The sequence below is a fragment of the Spea bombifrons genome, chromosome 11, assembly GCF_027358695.1.
Source record: "Spea bombifrons isolate aSpeBom1 chromosome 11, aSpeBom1.2.pri, whole genome shotgun sequence".
NCBI lineage: Eukaryota > Metazoa > Chordata > Amphibia > Anura > Pelobatidae > Spea > Spea bombifrons.
Genome location: NC_071097.1, coordinates 10,460,091 through 10,479,031, shown reverse-complemented (window position 1 = coordinate 10,479,031; position 18,941 = coordinate 10,460,091). Strand labels below are relative to the sequence as shown.

General features: G+C 40.8%; 1 protein-coding gene across 1 annotated transcript in view; it reads left to right on the top strand.

Moving 5' to 3' along the window:
* The window catches only part of PSD (pleckstrin and Sec7 domain containing), a 250,839-nt gene extending 232,601 nt beyond the window's left edge, over positions 1-18,238 (top strand). Inside the window, exons 15-17 of the mRNA XM_053450936.1 lie at positions 5,686-5,830; positions 12,249-12,392; positions 17,224-18,238. Of these exons, the coding sequence (XP_053306911.1) occupies positions 5,686-5,830; positions 12,249-12,392; positions 17,224-17,463 (529 nt within the window). The 3' untranslated portion in view covers positions 17,464-18,238. The remainder of the gene's footprint in view (positions 1-5,685; positions 5,831-12,248; positions 12,393-17,223) is intronic.
* Positions 18,239-18,941: the final 703 nt, after the last annotated feature.

The window sequence follows — 18,941 nt, the reverse complement described above, 5'->3', positions numbered from 1 at the left end:
TTAAGAACACATCGGAGCAGCAGCAGCAGCAGATGCGTTCGCGCCGTGAAGGTACGTGTGTGCGACTCTATTGGTCGCCGGAAGGGGGCTGGTCTGGCATCAACAAATGAATTGCAGAACTGCAGAATGCACCTCATTCGTTGATGGCAGGCGAGCCCCCTGCCGAAAAGACCAATAGAGTTGCACACATGTATCGAGGTGTACTGTACACAAAATGACCTAGACAAATGCTCCAAGGAACTTGGCCTCCTTTTTATCATACACAGTCACACATCCATAGATGTTTAATAAAAGAATAGGGATTATTTTACATTTTTAAATTGATTTTGGACCACTTGTAATACATGCCTAACATTTGCTACCTATTTATAATGGCATACTTTGCAACAACCCAACTTTTACTGGACAGGACTGGAAAAAAGCAGGACTGTCCACAAAAATGTTGGGTGTGTTGGCAGGTATGCGAATGGAAAAATGTTGGACAAGAACTAAAAAATAGCTTAGGGTTAATGTACGATTATTTTTAAGATTATTAGCAGTGCACTGTTTTGGTTAAAGATGTATTATGTCTAAATAATAATTTCATTTTAATTTTAATGGGTTTATTTAATTTTATTTAAAAGTTATATTTATTATTATTTACTTTATTATATTTATTTAATGTTGTAGTGCTACCCTACCCAGCTATACCTATGTGCACTAGCATACCTAGTTTAGCTAAATTTGATAGGACAGGAAAAAAGCAGGACTGTCCGTGAAAAAGTTGGGTCTGTTGGCAGCTTGCTGACTGCTTGCTGATCAAAAAAGAACACAGTACTTATGCGGCTGCACTCACTAGCCCAACAAGTTCACTTCACTGATGGACTGAGGTAAGCAAAACAAATGAAATAAAATGAAATATTATTAATTAAGAAAAATTGACTTGGTCTCTTGCTGTTGCTAAAACAAAGCACAAACTATAGAGCTGCAGCACCAGTACTAATAAGATTAACTGAACTATAAGCTAGTAGTAATTATTAATTATATGTATAGCTAATTTAATTAACTATTAAGATAAGAATTATAGAATTATTGATATTAATGATTTTAGATTAGACACTAGTAGATGTCTTGAATGTCTACAGTACACTCTACACTAGTATACTATTACTAACTATAGTATATATAACTGACAAATATATATATAATTTTATAATGTATTCAACTATTAATTATTAAAATTACTGATTTTAGATTAGACACTAGTAGATGTCTTGAATGTCTACAGTACACTCTACACTAGTATACTATTACTAATACTATACTAACTATAGTGTATATAACTGACAAATATATATATATAATTTTATATGTATTCAATTATTAATAATATATTCTATTAAATTATTTATAAATTCTATTATTTAATTTATTTAAGCATTAGGCACTAGTGCCAGCCCAGGGCAAGTGCACTGTCAACTCAACAGCACTACACAGTTGATGACAAATTAAATAAAAAAAATATTAAATTAATAAAATTATTATTATTAAATATTATTCATTCAGTAGAACTGAAGTGAGGAAGAGTACACTGTGAGAAATGGCAGGCTGAGGCTTACCAGTCTCACACAGAACAGAACAATCTCTCTGTAACGCTCGGATGCAGCACAGCAGTGTTGCCAAAGCAGTCACAGCGAAAAATGAATGGATCTCTCAGGCAAGCTCTGGTCTTATAAAGGCGCTTTCAGAATTCAAAAAACAGTAGCACAGGCATTGGACGAGACGCTTAGCGTGACGTCACAAGAGTGAGCTGATTGGAGAGACGAGGATCAGCTCACTCCTGTTTGAAATTTTGGTGGCTGCGCGGCAAAAACGAAGACGATCACGAAGAATCTTCGATTCTTCGTGGTTGTGAGTCTTCGTCTTCTCCTACGTTTTGCTGGCACTGTATTCTCTTCGGCTCGTCTTCGGCATGAACAAAAAAATGGCCTCTTCGTGCTCGTTTACATGTTCGCCCAAAGACGAATGCGCAAGTCTAGTGATTAGTTTGCCAAGTGATGAAGTGTACAGAGAGATCGGGGTCCTAGAACTGAGCCTTGGGGGACCCTGAGAGAGGGAGGGGAGGGGGAAGTATTACTGGACACAGAGACACTGAAGGTACGATCAGAGGGGTAGGAAGTGAACCAGTGTCAAGGAGACCAAGAGCATGAAGAGTTTGAAGAAGAAGAGGGTGGTCCACAGGGTCAAAAGCAGCAGAAAGGTCCAGTAGGATTAGCATGGAGTAGTGACCCTTGGGTTTAGCAGTGAGTAGATCATTAGTAACTTTAGTAAGGGCGGTCTCAGTGGACTGTCGGGGGCAAAAAACTAATTGAAGAGGGTCAAGTAGGGAGTTAGAATCAAGAAACATAGTTAATTGGGTATAAACAATCCTTTCAAGAAGCTTGGAGGCAAGAGGAAGTAGAGAAATGGTACGGTAATCGGACAGATAAGTTTGGTCAAGGAAGGGATTGTAACGATGGTAGCATGCCTGAAGGAGGATGGGACAGATCTAGTAGAGAGGGAGAGGTTGAAGATTGTGAGATAGAGTAGGGACATGAGTAGATGAATGGGACTGGATTAGATGGGAAGGGATCTGTTCAAGGGGACATGTGGTTGGACAAGAAGAAAGAATGGACATGATGGCATCACACAGTTGCTGCAGATTTGTCGGCTGCACATCCATGATGCAAATCTCCCGTTCCACTACATCCCAAAGGTGCTCTATTGGATTGAGGTCTGGTGACTGTGGAGGCTATTGGAGTACAGTGAACTCATTGTCATGTTCATAAAATCAGTTTTAGATTATCTTTAGATGAGCTTTGTGACATGGTGTATTATCCTGCTGGAAGTAGCCATTAGAAGATGGGTATACTGTGGTCGTAAATGGATGGATATGGTCAGCAACAATACTCAGGTAGGTTGACAAGTTAAAATGATGCTCAATTGGTAGTAAGGGGCCCAAAGTGTGCCAGGAAAATGTGCCCCACACCATTACACCACCACCAGAAGCCTAAACCGTTGATACAAGGCAGGATGGATCCATGCTTTCATGTTGCTTACGCCATAGTCTGACCCTGCCATCTGAATGACACAGCTGGAATCGATTCATCAGACCAGGCAACGTTCTTCCAGTCTTCCATTGTCCAATTTTGGTGAGAGTGTGCAAATTTTTGCCTCAGTTTCCTGTTCTTAGCTGGCAGGAGTGGCACCCAGTCTTCTGCTGCTGTAGAAGGTTCTGCTTCAAGGTTCGACGTGTTGTGTGTTCAGAGATGGTATTCTACATACTTTGGTTGTAAAGAGTGGTTATTTGAGTTACTGTTGCCTTTCTGTCATTTCAAACCAGTCTGCCCATTCTCTGACATCAACAGAGTTCACAGTCTGCCCATTCTCCTCTGACATCAACAAGGCATTTTGGTCCACACAAATGCCGCTCTCTGGATATTTTCTCTTTTTCAGACCCTTCTCTGTAAACAGTAGAGATTGTTGTGTGTGAAAATCCCAGTAGATCAGCAGTTTCTGAAATACTCAGACCAGCCCTTTTGGCACCAACAACCATGCCATGTTCATAGTAACTTAAATACCCTTTATTCCCCATTCTGATGCTCGGTTTGAACTTTAGCAAGTTGTCTTGACCACGTCTACATGCCTAAATGTTGATGCCATGTGATTGGCTGATAAGCTATTTGTGTTAACAAGCAATTTAACAGGTGTACCTAATAAAGTGGCCAGTGACCCAAGAACAATACAGAACTGACTAAAATTAAGTCTGTACAAATCTGAAAAGGCCCAAGTCAAACTGTAATACATACAGTATAATCATATGATTAATATAATATGATACTAACCCTCATTCATTATGGGGTGCTCAGTAGGGGGACATCACAGAGTAGATATACAAAAGTACTAAGACCTCATCACTGTGAAGACTATGGATAATAATGTTGCATGCAGTAGGGGGTCACTTGAAGACACAAAACACATGTAGAAATGCCAAACGTCAAATAAGTTAGTTTATTTTTAACCATTAATATAGAACAAAAGCAACTGTACTACTATGAAGTAAATTGTCTGCAGAGGCCCCTTCATTGCATACAGGAACTTCCTATACCGAGGTTACTTTACAGCACATGAAATTCTGTGTGCCACTTTCCATCCAAGTGCCAGTTTACTAAGTGCCACTATATAGGAGTTCACCAAGTAGGACAACAAGGAAGGACAAAGAGGAACCTGGTGACTCCCTGCAATCAATATCCCACGTAACTGTCATCAAGTACTGCCTACTGCTTATTGTGTTTGCTCCACCACCATTCCATTCCCATCACCATCTTTCTCGAAATACTATGTTCATAACCTTGTTTCTTCTTTCACTTTCATCTATTGTCTATCTCTCTCCAGCCACCAGCACCTCCATACTAAGTCTGAATTGCTCCCTCACTGTTTTCTTCTTTCATCCCAAGCACTTTTCAACTTCACTTCCTCCCTTTCCCCTACCTCCCATCACTCCCAGCAATGTCTCTGCTCACTCATGTGCTATTCCCACCTTCTCTCACTCACTCTTATTCTTCTTTTTAGCAGCTCCCTAACTCCTTGCCCTCCTTTGGTGCTCCCTTCCCTAGCCCCTCTCAGTCAGCATTCCAGAAACTTCAACCCATCTTGTCCACATACCCTGCCGCTCCTCCTTAATCCCTTTTATCTTTGCACTCTGGAACGGACGTTCTGTGTGTAATTTTGTACCATTTTGCTTTTAGTTCCCTGCACCTTCTCGCTCTGAAACCTGGCTAACCTCTTGTAACACTATTTTTCCCACTGCCCTCTCTACTATTGTGACTTTCACAATACATATTTTCCTTTTTTTTTTTTTTTTAGTTATTTTCTTAATTTAATTTCACTCATTTTGTCCTTTACATTAAATCCGAATAAAAATCCATTTTAATTCCAGTTTGTAATGCAACAAAATAGGAAAAAAACCACGATGGGTTAATACTTTTGCAAGGCTCTGTAAGTGAAAGGTGAGTCCAAGAGGTGCCTAGCAGGGATGGGACAAAATGTATGTAAGGGCCATTGAAAATATTTCCCCAAATTTTGTTTCCGAATGCAAAAATCACTCCGAATTTCACCTGAACTGAAAGGTCAGGAAAGAAAATTCATTGTTGAAACTGAAACAAAAATTACTCCTTTGGGGTTAAAGACGATCAGAATCCAGGATGTACTTGTGTGGGACAGCGATTTGTACACATCTTAGATCCTGCCTTTTCACTCTGAAACAAAAATTAGTCCGAATTAATTTTTTAGCTGCTCATAAGTTTAGTTTTCTCTGTATATCACATCAACCACCTTCCTATACAAATATACTGCTGAACTTGAGAGAGATTCATTTGTATACAAGGTCAAATTGACATCAGGAGATAACCGAGGCTAAAGAAAAAAAAATCTGCTTAATTTGAAAAAATCCTTAACAAGAGTCCGGAGTGTGTCGTTTCTTCAGGTGCCAGTTTATTAAACGTCTAGATTACAACTAGCAAGCAGCATTGTGCACTGTTGAGCATAATGACAATTTGTGTCCTTTATGCATTTAGTTTATTTTAGGATTAATGAAGACTATATCTCCATCTCAGATTTAAGCTTCATTTTTTTTCACAAAATTTCTGAATATGCACTCTATTTCAGGAATTCAGAACAGATGCATTCATGGATCACTCGGATCAATGTAGTAGCTGCTATGTTTTCTGCTCCACCTTTCCCAGCTGCAATTGGATCACACAAGAAATTTAGTCGTCCTCTTCTACCAAGCACTGTTACCAGACTTTCCCAGGTAAATGATTGCTGCTGTGAACATTAAGACAAATAAATTGCATTATGTTTTTTGTTAACTTGTCACTATTTAATAATTTGTAGCGCTATTGGGAAACTGACGACTATAAAGCTTTTCTGCTATATGCAGGGGTAGTTATCAGAGGTAGTTCTATGTCTTTATGTGCCCTAAGCATAGATGGGAAGGTCTGGGGGGGGAGTGGAAAAATTGGGGGGGAGGCATTCAGTTTTTTACAAAGCCATTTTTTGGTTTTCTTTTCCGGACAAAATTGAAACAAAATGGAGTGTGGAATATCTTGCCATTCCAGGTGGCACAGATGGAGAGATGGCTCCGTCTACCAGATAGGGCAGGAAACCCTATAAAAAATAAAAAAGCGGCCCTCCCCCTTCCTCCCTAGTGTTGTTTTCTGCCCTACTCAGTTAGGAGGCATGTTAGTTATGATCCCTTCTTTTTTTTTCTTTGGAGCCCCAGGGGGTATCCGTTGTTTGAGTTCCTGGCTGAGGTCCTTGGGCAGATCCAAGGAACCACAGCAGCAGACTGCAGAGACAAGACCCCTCTCTCTTACCTTATTTGGCTTGCCTTCCCATAGCCCTGGGGCTCCCTGGGTAGATTCCCGGCACCATGCTCCCTCCGCCTTGGAGAGACGCAGCACTGCCCTGGTCCGGTGAATTTCAGGCACTCGCGGGCTCGCAAACTGCCACTTCCGGTTTTATCGCGCTTCACTTCCAGTTCTAGGAACAGCTTGCCTGGAGGTCATGTGAGGCGGGGGAACCTCCGGTAATGGGCAACTTCTGGTCCTGAGCTTCCTAAATGCTCATAAAGGCGCAAGATAGGTAATATATATATATATATTTTGCTGCTGCTTCAAGGCTTGCTGCATCCTGTAGATTTCTGCTGTACCTGTTAGTGCCTGAGGCATTGTGTTGCCTTTTCTCAAATATGTCTGATAAATATGTCTGATAAAGCAGAGAATTCCCTTCCTAGGAAAGCTACAGGGAAAGCTAAACATAAAGCCTGCTCTTCCTGCAAAAAGACTCTGCTAAATTGTGCAAATCCTGCACCCATGCTAAGGAAGCATCCACTGCTGAATTTGCCTCCTTTCTTCTTCCCAGTAGATGAAACCGGGAAGCTCATCTCTGATCAATCTTAAACCTGCAGGATGAGGTACCAAAAACAAAACCAGATCCATTTTCAAGGTTATTCCAAGAAACCTAAGACCTTTCCTATTCATGATTCCCTGTCGGCTATCATCTCAGAGCAATGGAAGCATCCAGACAGAAGATTTCTTACCTCTTTCCCTACCTCTCTGGGGTCTGCCTCTTGGGTAAGGTTTATCACGAAAGGACTGGGAATCCCTTTCCTGTGTGCATAGATCTGTAGATATCCCGGTCTCCCAGTCTCTCGCCAGACGGAAGTAGTTGGATCTAAAACAGGGCGGACCTCTCCTTTGAGGAAACCAATACGTGCCCCATAGTGGATTCCAGGATAGAGTCGAGTTCACTCCCGAAGAGTTGGTTTCCCTGAAAGGGTATGCTGCAGAGCCTATGCTTTAAAGCATTATCTGAAACCCACGATTTTAGCCAAAGTGCTCTTTTAGATACAGCGGACAATGATTTTAGATTTTGGATCGGGGATCCAAAAGACGTTTCTCCCCGGAGCCAAGATCAGAGCCCTATAGGAGTTCATCCTCTCGGTGATGAGTAACAAGAATGTGCCCATCAGGTGCATAATGTCTCTACTGGGCCTAATGACATCTCTTTCAGTAGTCCCTTGGGCCCTCGCTCACTCAAGACCCCTACAGCAGTTCCTGCTAGACCACTGGGGCCAATCCCAGACATTATTACACAAAAAGCTCCTTCTCTCCCTCTTAGTTTTAGCCTCGCTCAGATGGTGTTTGTTGGACAAGAACCTCTCCAAAGGCCTTCCGTGGACTGGATAGTCATCTCCACTGATGCCAGTTTAAGAGGCTGGGGAGCCGTTATGGGGAAAGAGATCGCCCAATGAAATTTGTCTTCACAGGAAACAGACCTACACATCAACTATCTAGAGTTATTGGCGGTCTGGAGAGCACTGAAGTTCTGGTCCCCAGCCCTTCGCCACAGGCCAGTCAGTATTCGTTCAGACAATGTCACTGTAGTGGCATTTCTCTCCAAGCAGGGAGACACAAGGAGCACCTACAAGCCCTAACTGCAAGAAGCTGTCAATGGGCAGAGTTTAACCAGTGCACAATCTCTGCTATTCACATCAAGGGGTCCTTGAATCAGGAGGCAGACTACCTAAGCAGACAAGCCGTGCACCCGGGGGAGTGGAGCTTGAACAGGGATGTATTTAATCACATCACAAGGAAATGGGGCATACACCAGATAGACCTGATGGCCTCTCAGTCAAACGGACAGGTGAAGGAGTTCTTTTTACTCTCCCCAGAGGGACAGCCTCGAGGCCTAGAAGCGCTGTCTATCTGGCACACATTTATCCCCAATACCTCTTAACTCCAGAGTCATCCGAAAGATAAAGGAAAGCCCTCACAAGTTCATCATGATCGCACCTTTCTTGCCAAGAAGGATCTGGTTCTCAGACCTTGCCGTCTGGCCATAGATGGGTCAATTCGTCTTCCTCAGCTGAAGGACATTCTCCTCCAGAATCCTATTCTCCACCCAGATCCTTCCCGCCTCAAACTTTCGGCCTGGCTTCTGAGATTGATATCCTGCTCTGTAGAGGTCTATCTACATCAGTGATCGAGACTATCCTCTTCAGTAGAAAGACTTCCACTAAAAAAGACTTCTGCTAAATACCAGAAGGTCTGGAGAACCTTTTTTTCTTGGTGCAGGGTGAATAACATATACTCCCTCTCCATTCAGGATGTGCTACAATTCCTTCGAGACAGCTTTGATGGTGGTCAGAAGCTAGCTACAATTAAGGTCCAGATTTCGGCTTTGAGCTGTTTTTGGACTATCCAAAGAAATGTGCAGACTTCGTCCTAGGTCCCATTCCTCAGTTCCCCCATGGGATCTTAACCTTGTTCTAAGACAACTCACCTCTCAGCACTTTGAGCCCCCAGAAGAAGCATCTCTAAAACAACTTCCCTACAGTGTTGTCCTCCTAGTGGCCATCACTTCTGCAAGACGGGTACATGAGATCAGTTCCTCAGGATCCCCCCCAGATAAAGTGGTCCTTAGGTTGCCACCAGAACTTCTACCTAAGGTGGTCTCGAGTTTTCACTCGGATCAAGAGATCGTATTACAAAATCTGTCTGCATCCCAAAGATGAAGAACTCCACACTCTAGACCTGCAGAGATGTATCCAGATCTACTTGTCCCATACTCACCCATGGAAGAAATCCATTTCCCTTTTCCTGTCTTTTTCCATTGTCCCCAAGGGGATGTCAGTATCCAAGGCTTCCATAGCCCGTTGGATCAAAGACACTATCACTGAATGTTATATCTCTGCAGGACAGGATCCTCCCTCTGGCCTGGGGGCACATTCGACTAGATCAGTCTTTACTTAATGGGCAGAACTCTCCTGTATGAACCCATCTCTTATCTGTAAGACAGCGACCTGAAAATCCATCCATATGTTTGTAAGGCACTACAGGCTCAATCTCCAAGCCTCTGAGGACAGTTTGGTCGGCATGTCCTTCAGGCCGGAATCCTTCCCTCCCTATCTCACTTATTTTCCATCTGTGTCACCGGGAATGACAAGGAAAATGGGAATTCTTACCTGGGAATTCTCTTTCCTCTGTGGCACATTTAGCTCCCACCCATTAAATTCTCCTTTTGTTTTTGTTGCACAATTTCCCAGGTAAGAATTCCCATTTTACAATGATAATATCTTTATAACGTGGCATTCAAACTATATTACTTGAAGACCTTTGTGACAGAGACCCGTACTCAGACTGAGTAGCTCTGCCGTAGAGATCTTCCGTGAATGCTCAATTGCTCAAGGGATTAACCCTTCATATTCCCCCAAGCACTATCTGAGACTTAGTGTAGGGGTAAAACAGAACTTTGTTTAGAACAGACAGAACAGATAGAACAGATATTTATACACCAAACATGATAGGATTAAGGAGTTTAATCTCCTCAACTACCAGACAGACCTGCGCATCCATTAAGCAATGCCCGTCGGACAAAGGGTCACCATTTTGGGGTGATCCAGAGGGTGAGGCTTTGATCCTAATGGAGAGCTCAGGTACCAAAGATGTGGGACAGTGTTGGAAACTCACCAGGAAATAGTCCACGCAGTAGCCATGTCACAACCCTGGGTTGCAAAAATCTGTTTGTATTACCGTATTTGCTCGATTATAAGACGACCCCCCAAAATCTGAATATTAACTTAGGAAAAAAAGAAAAAGCCTGAATATAAGATGACCCCAAAGGAAAAAAGTTTTACCAGTAAATGTTAATTCATGTAAACTATTTTTTTTAATAAAAGCTATGATTGAGAAAAATATTTTTTTTGTTTTTATTTCTTGTATTTTCCAACCTGTCCCCCAGTTACGCACATCTGCCCCCAGGCTTGCCACTCCAATATGGCACTGTGCCTTTTAACCCTCTATATGCCACTGTGCCCCATGGTATGCCTTTTGACCCCCTATGTGCCACTCTGCCTCCAGAAATGCCTTATACCCCTATATCCCATTCTGGCATTCAGGGGGTTAAAATGCATATTATGGGGCAGAGTGGCATATAGGGAGGTATAAGGCATTTCAGGAGGCAGAGTGGCATTAAGGGAGTTAAAAGGCATTGTATAGAGCACTCTGCCTCCAGAAATGCCTTATACCCCTATATGCCACTCTGGCATTTAGGGGGTTAAAAGGCATATTATGGGGCAGAGTGCCATATATGAAGGTATAAGGCATTTCAGCAGGCAGAGTGCTCTATTAAATGCCCCCTTAATGCCACTCCAGAAATGCCGTATGCCCCCATTTAACACACACACCCTATACCCCCATTTAACTAACACACACACACTCTCTCTCTCTCTCACCCCTCTCTCACCCCTCTCTCCCCTCTCAGCCCTCTCTTACCGGTGCTTCCAGCCGGGGCAGCGGGTTGACGTCGCCTTCCGCTGCAGCCGGAAGGAAGTGGAGTTGGCAGCGGGGGTTTGTATGCGTCCGTCGCGTATACTTTCCCCGGCTGTCAGAGATCAGAGTTCCCCGCACCGGCGGGAAGAGGGTAGATAGTTAGGAGGGGGTAGATAGGGAGAAGGGAGTGAGACGGGGGGATAGGGGGTAGATAGGGAGAAGGGAGTGAGAAGGGGTAGATAGGGCAGAAGGGGGTGAGAATGGGTAGATAGGGAGAAAGGAGGGTAGCAAGAATATTGAAATAAAGAGTCAGAATGAGAGAGCGAAAATGAATGGATTAATGTGTGGATGAATTAGAATAAGCAGGGTGCTTATGGGACAAAAATGGCACAGGCAGGGTGTTTATGGGACAAAGATGGCACAGGTAGCGTGTTTATGGGACAAAGATGGCGTACACTCGGCTGTTTAAGGAACAATGCTGACTCATGCTGGGCTGTTTGGGGGCAAAGATGGCACGTCCTATGTGTGTGTAATTTGGGTGCTGGTCAGGTTCTATGTGGGCAATGTGGATGCTGTTTTTTTTGGAGGGTTATTAAAGAAAGCACTATTATATGTTCAGTAAATGTTATTTAAACGTGTTTATTTTACTTATAAGTTATTAATTTATTTTTTCAGATTTCTTGTTGTTTACAGTTGACATATGGTTTACAAATTGGTGCAATAAATATTCTTGCCAACATAATTGTGTAGATGTCTTTTCAATTGGGGGGGGCTGGGGGGTGCCACTTACAGGATCCGCCCCCGGGTGCCAAATACTCTAGGTACGCCCCTGCCATAGACCCCACCAGGGCGCTCTTTTGTAGAGTTAACTCACAGGTGGTGTGGTACAGACAAGGGGTGGTTTGGCGAGGGAGCCTCCTATGTATCCCCAGTTTCTGTGACTTCCAGGACAGCGGGGTTCAGCGGTCATGGAGCGCATGCCTGGCTATATGGTGCTCCGTCACAGGGATGGCCGCCAATCCCTCTTAGTGATTTACAAACATTTATACACATATTTCTGTGAATGTAAGGAATGCCATCACGGAATGCCATGGAGTATTTTATGATATCGTGATGACATTATTTTGCCAAAGAACTGCTCTTAATACCACCATTGTGTAAAATCGTGACGTTTTGTGATAAATCTGGCAGTAATGATCATTGCAAACAAGTTCTTTACATTGGGCATGTTTAATCTATTTGCATTAGCAGTGCACCTTGTGTCTAATCTAAAACTATATTGCTAAGCTGAAATGTTTCCTCCCATCTTATCTAGCCTGCAATTGTCTCTTTAGTAAATAAAACTGCACACATGGTGAAATATTATGTTGAAAATTAAATAAATTGTCATTTTAGGAGGACCAGATGAAAACACATGAATCCAAGTTCAAGAGTATGTCATCGAGTTTGATAGAACACCGGACATCTCCTCCAGATAAGAAACTAAAAGGGAAAGAAGTGGATGAATTCAAGCAAAAAGAAGAGTATCTGGAGTTTGAGGTATTTTACCTATTTTCATTTTTAAAAGTGAGCAATGAATTTCCCTAATGTCAAAATGATAATATATTCTGTCTGATGTCCATCCCAATGTAGCTATGTGTATTATGAAATTAATAGTTGCCGATACAGTGTAAGGATTGTTGTATTACCATACACCAGACACACTTTTGGTTTAAGGGTCTTTGCTATAAAGTTCTACAATACATAACCTTTAAGCAATGAATGATAAGTCAACCCTTTATCTAGTGAAAATTATGTTTGCATAGTCAAAGGACGTAAGACATTTTTTACAATTACATTTTATTACAATTGTTTTATGTGTACAGTAGTCTATATGATGATTTAAAATCAATTACCTAAAAAAACATAATAATTAGTTTAAAGGTAGAAGTTTGACACTTATCATGGTATATAGGCTTGTTTTACATTTCTTTTGAGAAAATTTAATATCAAATAACAGATGGAATAAGTATCTTGTGATAATACCTTTTTTATTGGACTAACAGAATTTTGGAATGACAAGCTTTCGGGAGCTCTTCTCCCTTTCTCAAACATTTCTGAGCAAAAACGACACATAGAATTCAATGTTGTGTTATCAGATCTGATAAGGGAGGGTGAGATGTTGTAAAAGTATGTGTCCCTCCAGAGGGTCATAAATGTTCTGAGTGGGGAATTTTGAGGGGGGGTTTTAGCACTGCTGAAGATAAATTGACAAAACAAAACAAAACAAAAAAAAAAACATAAGATGCTAGTGCTCACATACAGGAAATAGGAATGCAGTGATGAATATAGGGATGGGAATGTATATGTCTACACATGTTATCATATATACAGGTACATATAGATGAACATGGTGCACTTAAAAATACAGTACATATAACAGGTGGGGGGTTATGTAAAACCTGTGTAGTGGGACAGGAAACCCAAATCGACATTGAGTCCTCTATTCTTGCTGTTGAATAGTTGAATTATTCTCACTCCAAATGTTTGTCTTTCTTTGGTATTACTGAAGTCCCCTTTCAGTACTTTGATTTTTAGGTCCTTGATAGAATGGTCATTTTGGGTGAAGTGGTGTCCCACAGGGGTGCAGTAGGAATTTTCCTTGTGATGTTTAATGGAATGTCTGTGCATGTTCATTCTGCCATTTAATTGCTGGCTGGTTTCTCCAATGTAGCATCCTAGGTCACATTTCGTGCATTGTATCATATACACTACATTGCTAGATGTGCAGGTATATGATCCTTTAATACTGTAGGTCTTGCTGTTGTGGGCTATTTTGTCTGTGCATATGTGTTGGCACAGTTTGCAGCGGGGCCTTTTGCACAGTGTGGTCCCTTTTTCTTTATTCATTCTGTCAGTGGGTAGTTTCCGGTTAATTAATTTTTGTTGCAGGTTTGGGGGTTGTCTGAAGGCCAAAATGGGGGTTTCAGGGAAGATGTTTTTTAGTGTCTCATCTTCTGCTAGCATAGGCTGTAGGTCTTTGATGACTTTTCCGATTTCTTCAAGCGCTGGGTTATAGGTGACTACAAGTGGTACACGTGTAGAGATTCTTTTTTCTCTATATTGTAGCAGGTGTGTGTGTGGAACTTTGAGAGCAGAGTTGATTTGTTTGTTGATAGTTTTTGATTGGTAGCCTTTCTGTTTCATAGATTTGGAGAGGTCATTTAGATGCAGGTTGCGGTCGTTGGGGTCAGAGCATATTCGATGGTACCTGGTTGCTTGGCTGTAGATGATGCCCCGCTTAGTATGGGAGGGGTGAAAGCTGGATTTGTGGAGATAGCTGCATCTGTCTGTGGGTTTTCTGTAAAGAGAGGTGTGGGTTGTACCATTGGTACATCTTACTGTAGTGTCCAGAAAGTTTACAGATTTTGTGGAGTACTCCATTTTTAGTTTAATTGACGGGTGGAATGAGTTAAAAGAGGCATGGAATTGTTTCAGTTTTTCCTCGCTTTCTGTCCAAATGATGAAGATGTCATCAATGTACCCGTAATATTTGTGTGGTTTGGTGTCTTGTGTTTCAAGGAATCTCTGTTCTAAGTCAGCCATGAAAAGGTTGGCATATTGGGGTGCCATCTTCGTCCCCATAGCCGTTCCCATGATTTGTAGGTAGATCTCATTGTTGAAAGCAAAATAGTTATGTGTGAGGATGAATTTTACCAGTTCTGTGTTGATTCGGGGGTTGTATTTTTGGTTGTCGGTGCCTGAGAGAAAACGTGAACAGGCTTTAATGCCATCTGTATGTGGAATGTTGCTGTACAGGGATTCCGCATCCATTGCGCACAAAATGGCAAAATTCCTCCGGGACTGGAGGGACCAAAAACCTCTGGGACTAAAGGGGTTAATCACATTTGACGTTATTACAAAAGTTTTTTTTTCTACAAAAAAATTCTAAATTAACATTTGTTTTTTGCTGTGGCATAAATATGCCACAGCAAAAAACAAATGTTAATTTAGAATTTTTTTGTGGAAAAAACAAACTTTAGTCCCAGACTCCTTTAGTCCCAGAGGTTTTTGGTCCCTCCAGTCCCGGAGGAATTTTGCCATTTTGTGCGGTATGTCGGTTCAGGGATTATTCTCCTTTCCTGCAAATAGTGTACCCATGTAAACTATATATTGTTTTTTCAAGAGAGGGCTTTCTTTTGATACCATAGTTAGATAATTAGCTGAAAATTTAGGATGATAAATTTAGTAAAAACTAGCAAAAATTTGAAGGAAAAAAAACATAATTTTTATATATTTTCCCCTCTGAATCCTCACAAAATTAGGTAAAGTAACGGAAAATCCCCTTTAAGATTATCAATTTCCATACTTTCCCAGCACTTATAGGGAGCATACTATAAGGTGTACATTATTCTTTACAAAACTGTAGAATTTTTACATTAGGTAAGATGGGATTTCAACTCTAATTTTAAACAAATAAACCAAAAATACCCACAAAAGTATATATTTATTTCTGGAAAGCAGACAACCCAGACTATCATATCAGGGCTATTTGGGCACTCTTCATGCAGCTATTTGGCCACCAATCACTGTCAAAAGTGGCTGCAGAAATTATTTCCTGCGCTTTTTTTCACCATCTCTCCTGATTACGGAAATACAGCACATCCTTATTTATTTTTTCTTTCCATCCCTTACATATAGTACCCTATAGGGTAGTATTTTTTATACTTATGGCTAAGCGGTGTGGGGGTTGTGAACTGGGGGAAGGAGGGTTATGAATGTAAGGGTTTTTTTCTTTTTTTTTAAATTAATATCTTTATATAGTGCAGTATAGTTAGAGGTCCTCTTAGGGACCTCTTGAACATGTTATTGATGCCAGTGATGATGCCAGTGCGCTCACTAACACTTTTTTTTTCTTTTTTTGTTGATTTGTGTTTCAGCATGTGAGAAGAGTGAGAAACATGGTTTCCCACTCTCGTCCCTGCGATCACTGTGATCTCTATGCAAGTTCCCACAGACTTGAACAGAGATCACAGTGTCTGTAATCAGTACCTCATCGGAGGGATCAGATATCCCAGCAGGGTCTAGACGGACCCTGCAGGGGATATCCTGTCCTCCAATGACCTTCCGGGTGATGTCAGCAGTGACGCGACCCGAAAGGGAAAGCCCGATTGCCTGATTGGGCATTTAAAATAGTAACAGTTTGTTACAGGTGATTGAGAAGCAGAAAGCCAGTGATGCTGGCTTCTGCTGACGGTGGGAGTCCAGGCTGTCAAACAACAGCCTGATCTCCCATGCCGCTGCATGAAGGGGTTTCTTGAGATGCGTTTTATGGATGTACCGATACGTCCATAGGGGACTGAAGGGGTTAATACAGTAAATTGTTTTGCAATCCTCTGTATAAAGCAGAATAAGGACATATTTAACATAAGCATATTTGCCCATTTCCAACAAAGTTAAGTGGTTTGTCTGGATGATCACATAGCCTAAATGTTTCCACTACACCAGTGGGAAAGACAGAACTGGAAAGAAGGAGTAGAAGAACAATAAAGATAATATGGTAGCAGCTACAAAGCGCCAAACAGAGCAGTTCTTTATGCTCGAGAGTCTCACTGCAACAAAATCAAATGTGTATACAAGTACTACAAAAGAAACAGACTGTAGGAAAGGGGAAAGTAAGCTAAGGAAACGGAAAAGAGGGAAAAGGACCTCCAAATCTGCTTTGGAGTCGTACTGTTTTCAGTGCTAATACCAATATTTGTTTTATATGCTAGATGCAAAGTGTTTAAGAAACAGCTGTTTTTACATTTAATTTGAAAGATTGAGAGAAATGGTCATGTTCATGTATTGTAGCTACAATATTATTTTGACAACTTTTCAATCAGAAAACACCCAAACAACATTAACAGATAATTATCTGCATGACAGTCCTGCTTCTGCAAATGTATAGAAGTGATATAAACACAATGTATCAGGGATCATGAATGAGTGCAAAACATTAAATGGTATTGGGAGGGGCACATTATTTTCTGGTCATGCCCATGGCTTGCACTTCTCTCTAAACAATTAGTTGACTTACACTAGGTTGAAACCTTTGGGAAGGTCAGATGAAAGATTGTTGAGTATATACTTGGTAGTAGGGGAAAAAATCTTATTAGCCATGTGACCTTTATAACAGATTTGATATAATTAGCACATAGTAAAAAGTTTCTCACCAAATAATTTTCTATCCCCATGATAAGATCTGTTAAATTTGTTTGTGTGCTGGGGGCTTTTTTCTGATTGAAAAAATTATGAGAGTAATAATGGTCACACCAGTGATAAATATATTGTATGGTAACTATATTAAAACCATTATCTAGTTAATACAATGTTGCCTTCCTCATTGTAGAAATCTCGCTATGGTACATATGCCATGTTACTGAGAACTAAGCTGAAGGCAGGCACAGAAGACCTGGAAGCGTTTGATACAACTCTCTTTGAATCAACTGAGAATGATGAGGATGGGCTTAAGAAGTCATGTTCTAGTCCTTTAAATTTCGACCCACCAACCACATCAACCAAAGTGAAATACCAGGTTTTCTCACAGTCAAGCTGCAGACCAGACCAAAGCAGCAGGCAGAAATCTTGAACTAGCTGAAAGTTACAAAAGAAGCAACGGGGAAACCTCTTCCCGCTGTCCCAAGTATGTTATGAGCCAGTACCAAGAAGTATTGCATGATTTAATACAGAGCTTTTGAAAAGCACGTAAGGTATCCTTGTGATGATGGATTATGAGTGTTTAGCTATACAATCGTTATAAGCACTTCCTGTGTGAAGGACATGCACACATAATAAAGTGTGATCAAGGAGCAAACACTATGTGAACAAAAGTATTGCTTCATGGCCAGATATGAGCCCATAAACAACATTAAGCACCAGTGGGACTATGTTTTTAAATTGAGAGAGAAATCAAAAACAAAAGGTAACCATCCCCACTAAAATGGGATTATCATGCCTACCTAAGTGAACTTCATTAAGTAAATGCTTGAAGCACATACAATTGGTTACTGTATCACATTTTTTACAAGAACACCAAAACTTTGCCTACAATTGTAAACAAAAAGACACTATACAGTATTTTTATGCTAATTTTCTATATGTTGTGGCAGTGAGGAAAAGGCACTGGCATAAAAATTAACTGAATTTCCTAGGGCTTTGGCAGATGGCTTGTTTATTTTAGGATTGTGCCATTTCCGCCCAGGTTCTTACTGGATTCCTTCTTTTTTGTGACATATTTTTGCACTTTTACTATTTGATGCTTATACAATTGTCATGCTGAATGTTTGCAGTATTAATGCTCTTTTTGATGATTGAGGAAATAGTTGCATTCATGAGAACAGTTTACATTAAAATTCTAAAATGGACATTTCTTCTTATTGGGACAAGACAGGGGCACAACCTAGCCTTCTCTCTATATTCTGTTGTATCAGCTGTTTTTCTTCAGCATTTCCTGGACACTTTTCCTGGCCAATGATGTTTTGCAAACTGTACCTTCATAAATACCAGCATAAATTCTACCACACCTTCTGAATAGACTTTATTAGAGAGAAAAGCCCATTAAAATGTGTGATATGGAGGTTATTGTAGTAGGAGGTAAATTGAAGCATTATAATTCTAACAACATACATTGGATAGTTAAAAAAAAAAAGAAATCCAATGTGCTCTACCCCACAAATAATAAATCATACCAGAAGTTCTTATAAGAAATTGGTATCCCAAACAGATTTAGGAAACGGGATTCTGGTAGGTATGTTAACTTAAAACAAATTTTAGAATTAAGTTTTAATAACTAACACGATTATAATGTATTTTATATAAAGAAATTGAGCATTTTAATAGTTAAAAAGTAGCCCATGGTTCTCTTAAACTGATGATTTATTGACATCATTGGGAGAAGAAAGCCATACATGCTACCCATGAACACTGTTGGTCAGCCATAACTAAAAGCTGGGGGTCATGGCTGGGAAATCTTCCTACATCCTAGAATATGCTCAAGCTTGTAATATAATAGGAACCTTCCATCATTTGCCTAAGACATAGCCCTATTACGTTACAGGTGGTCAAAGT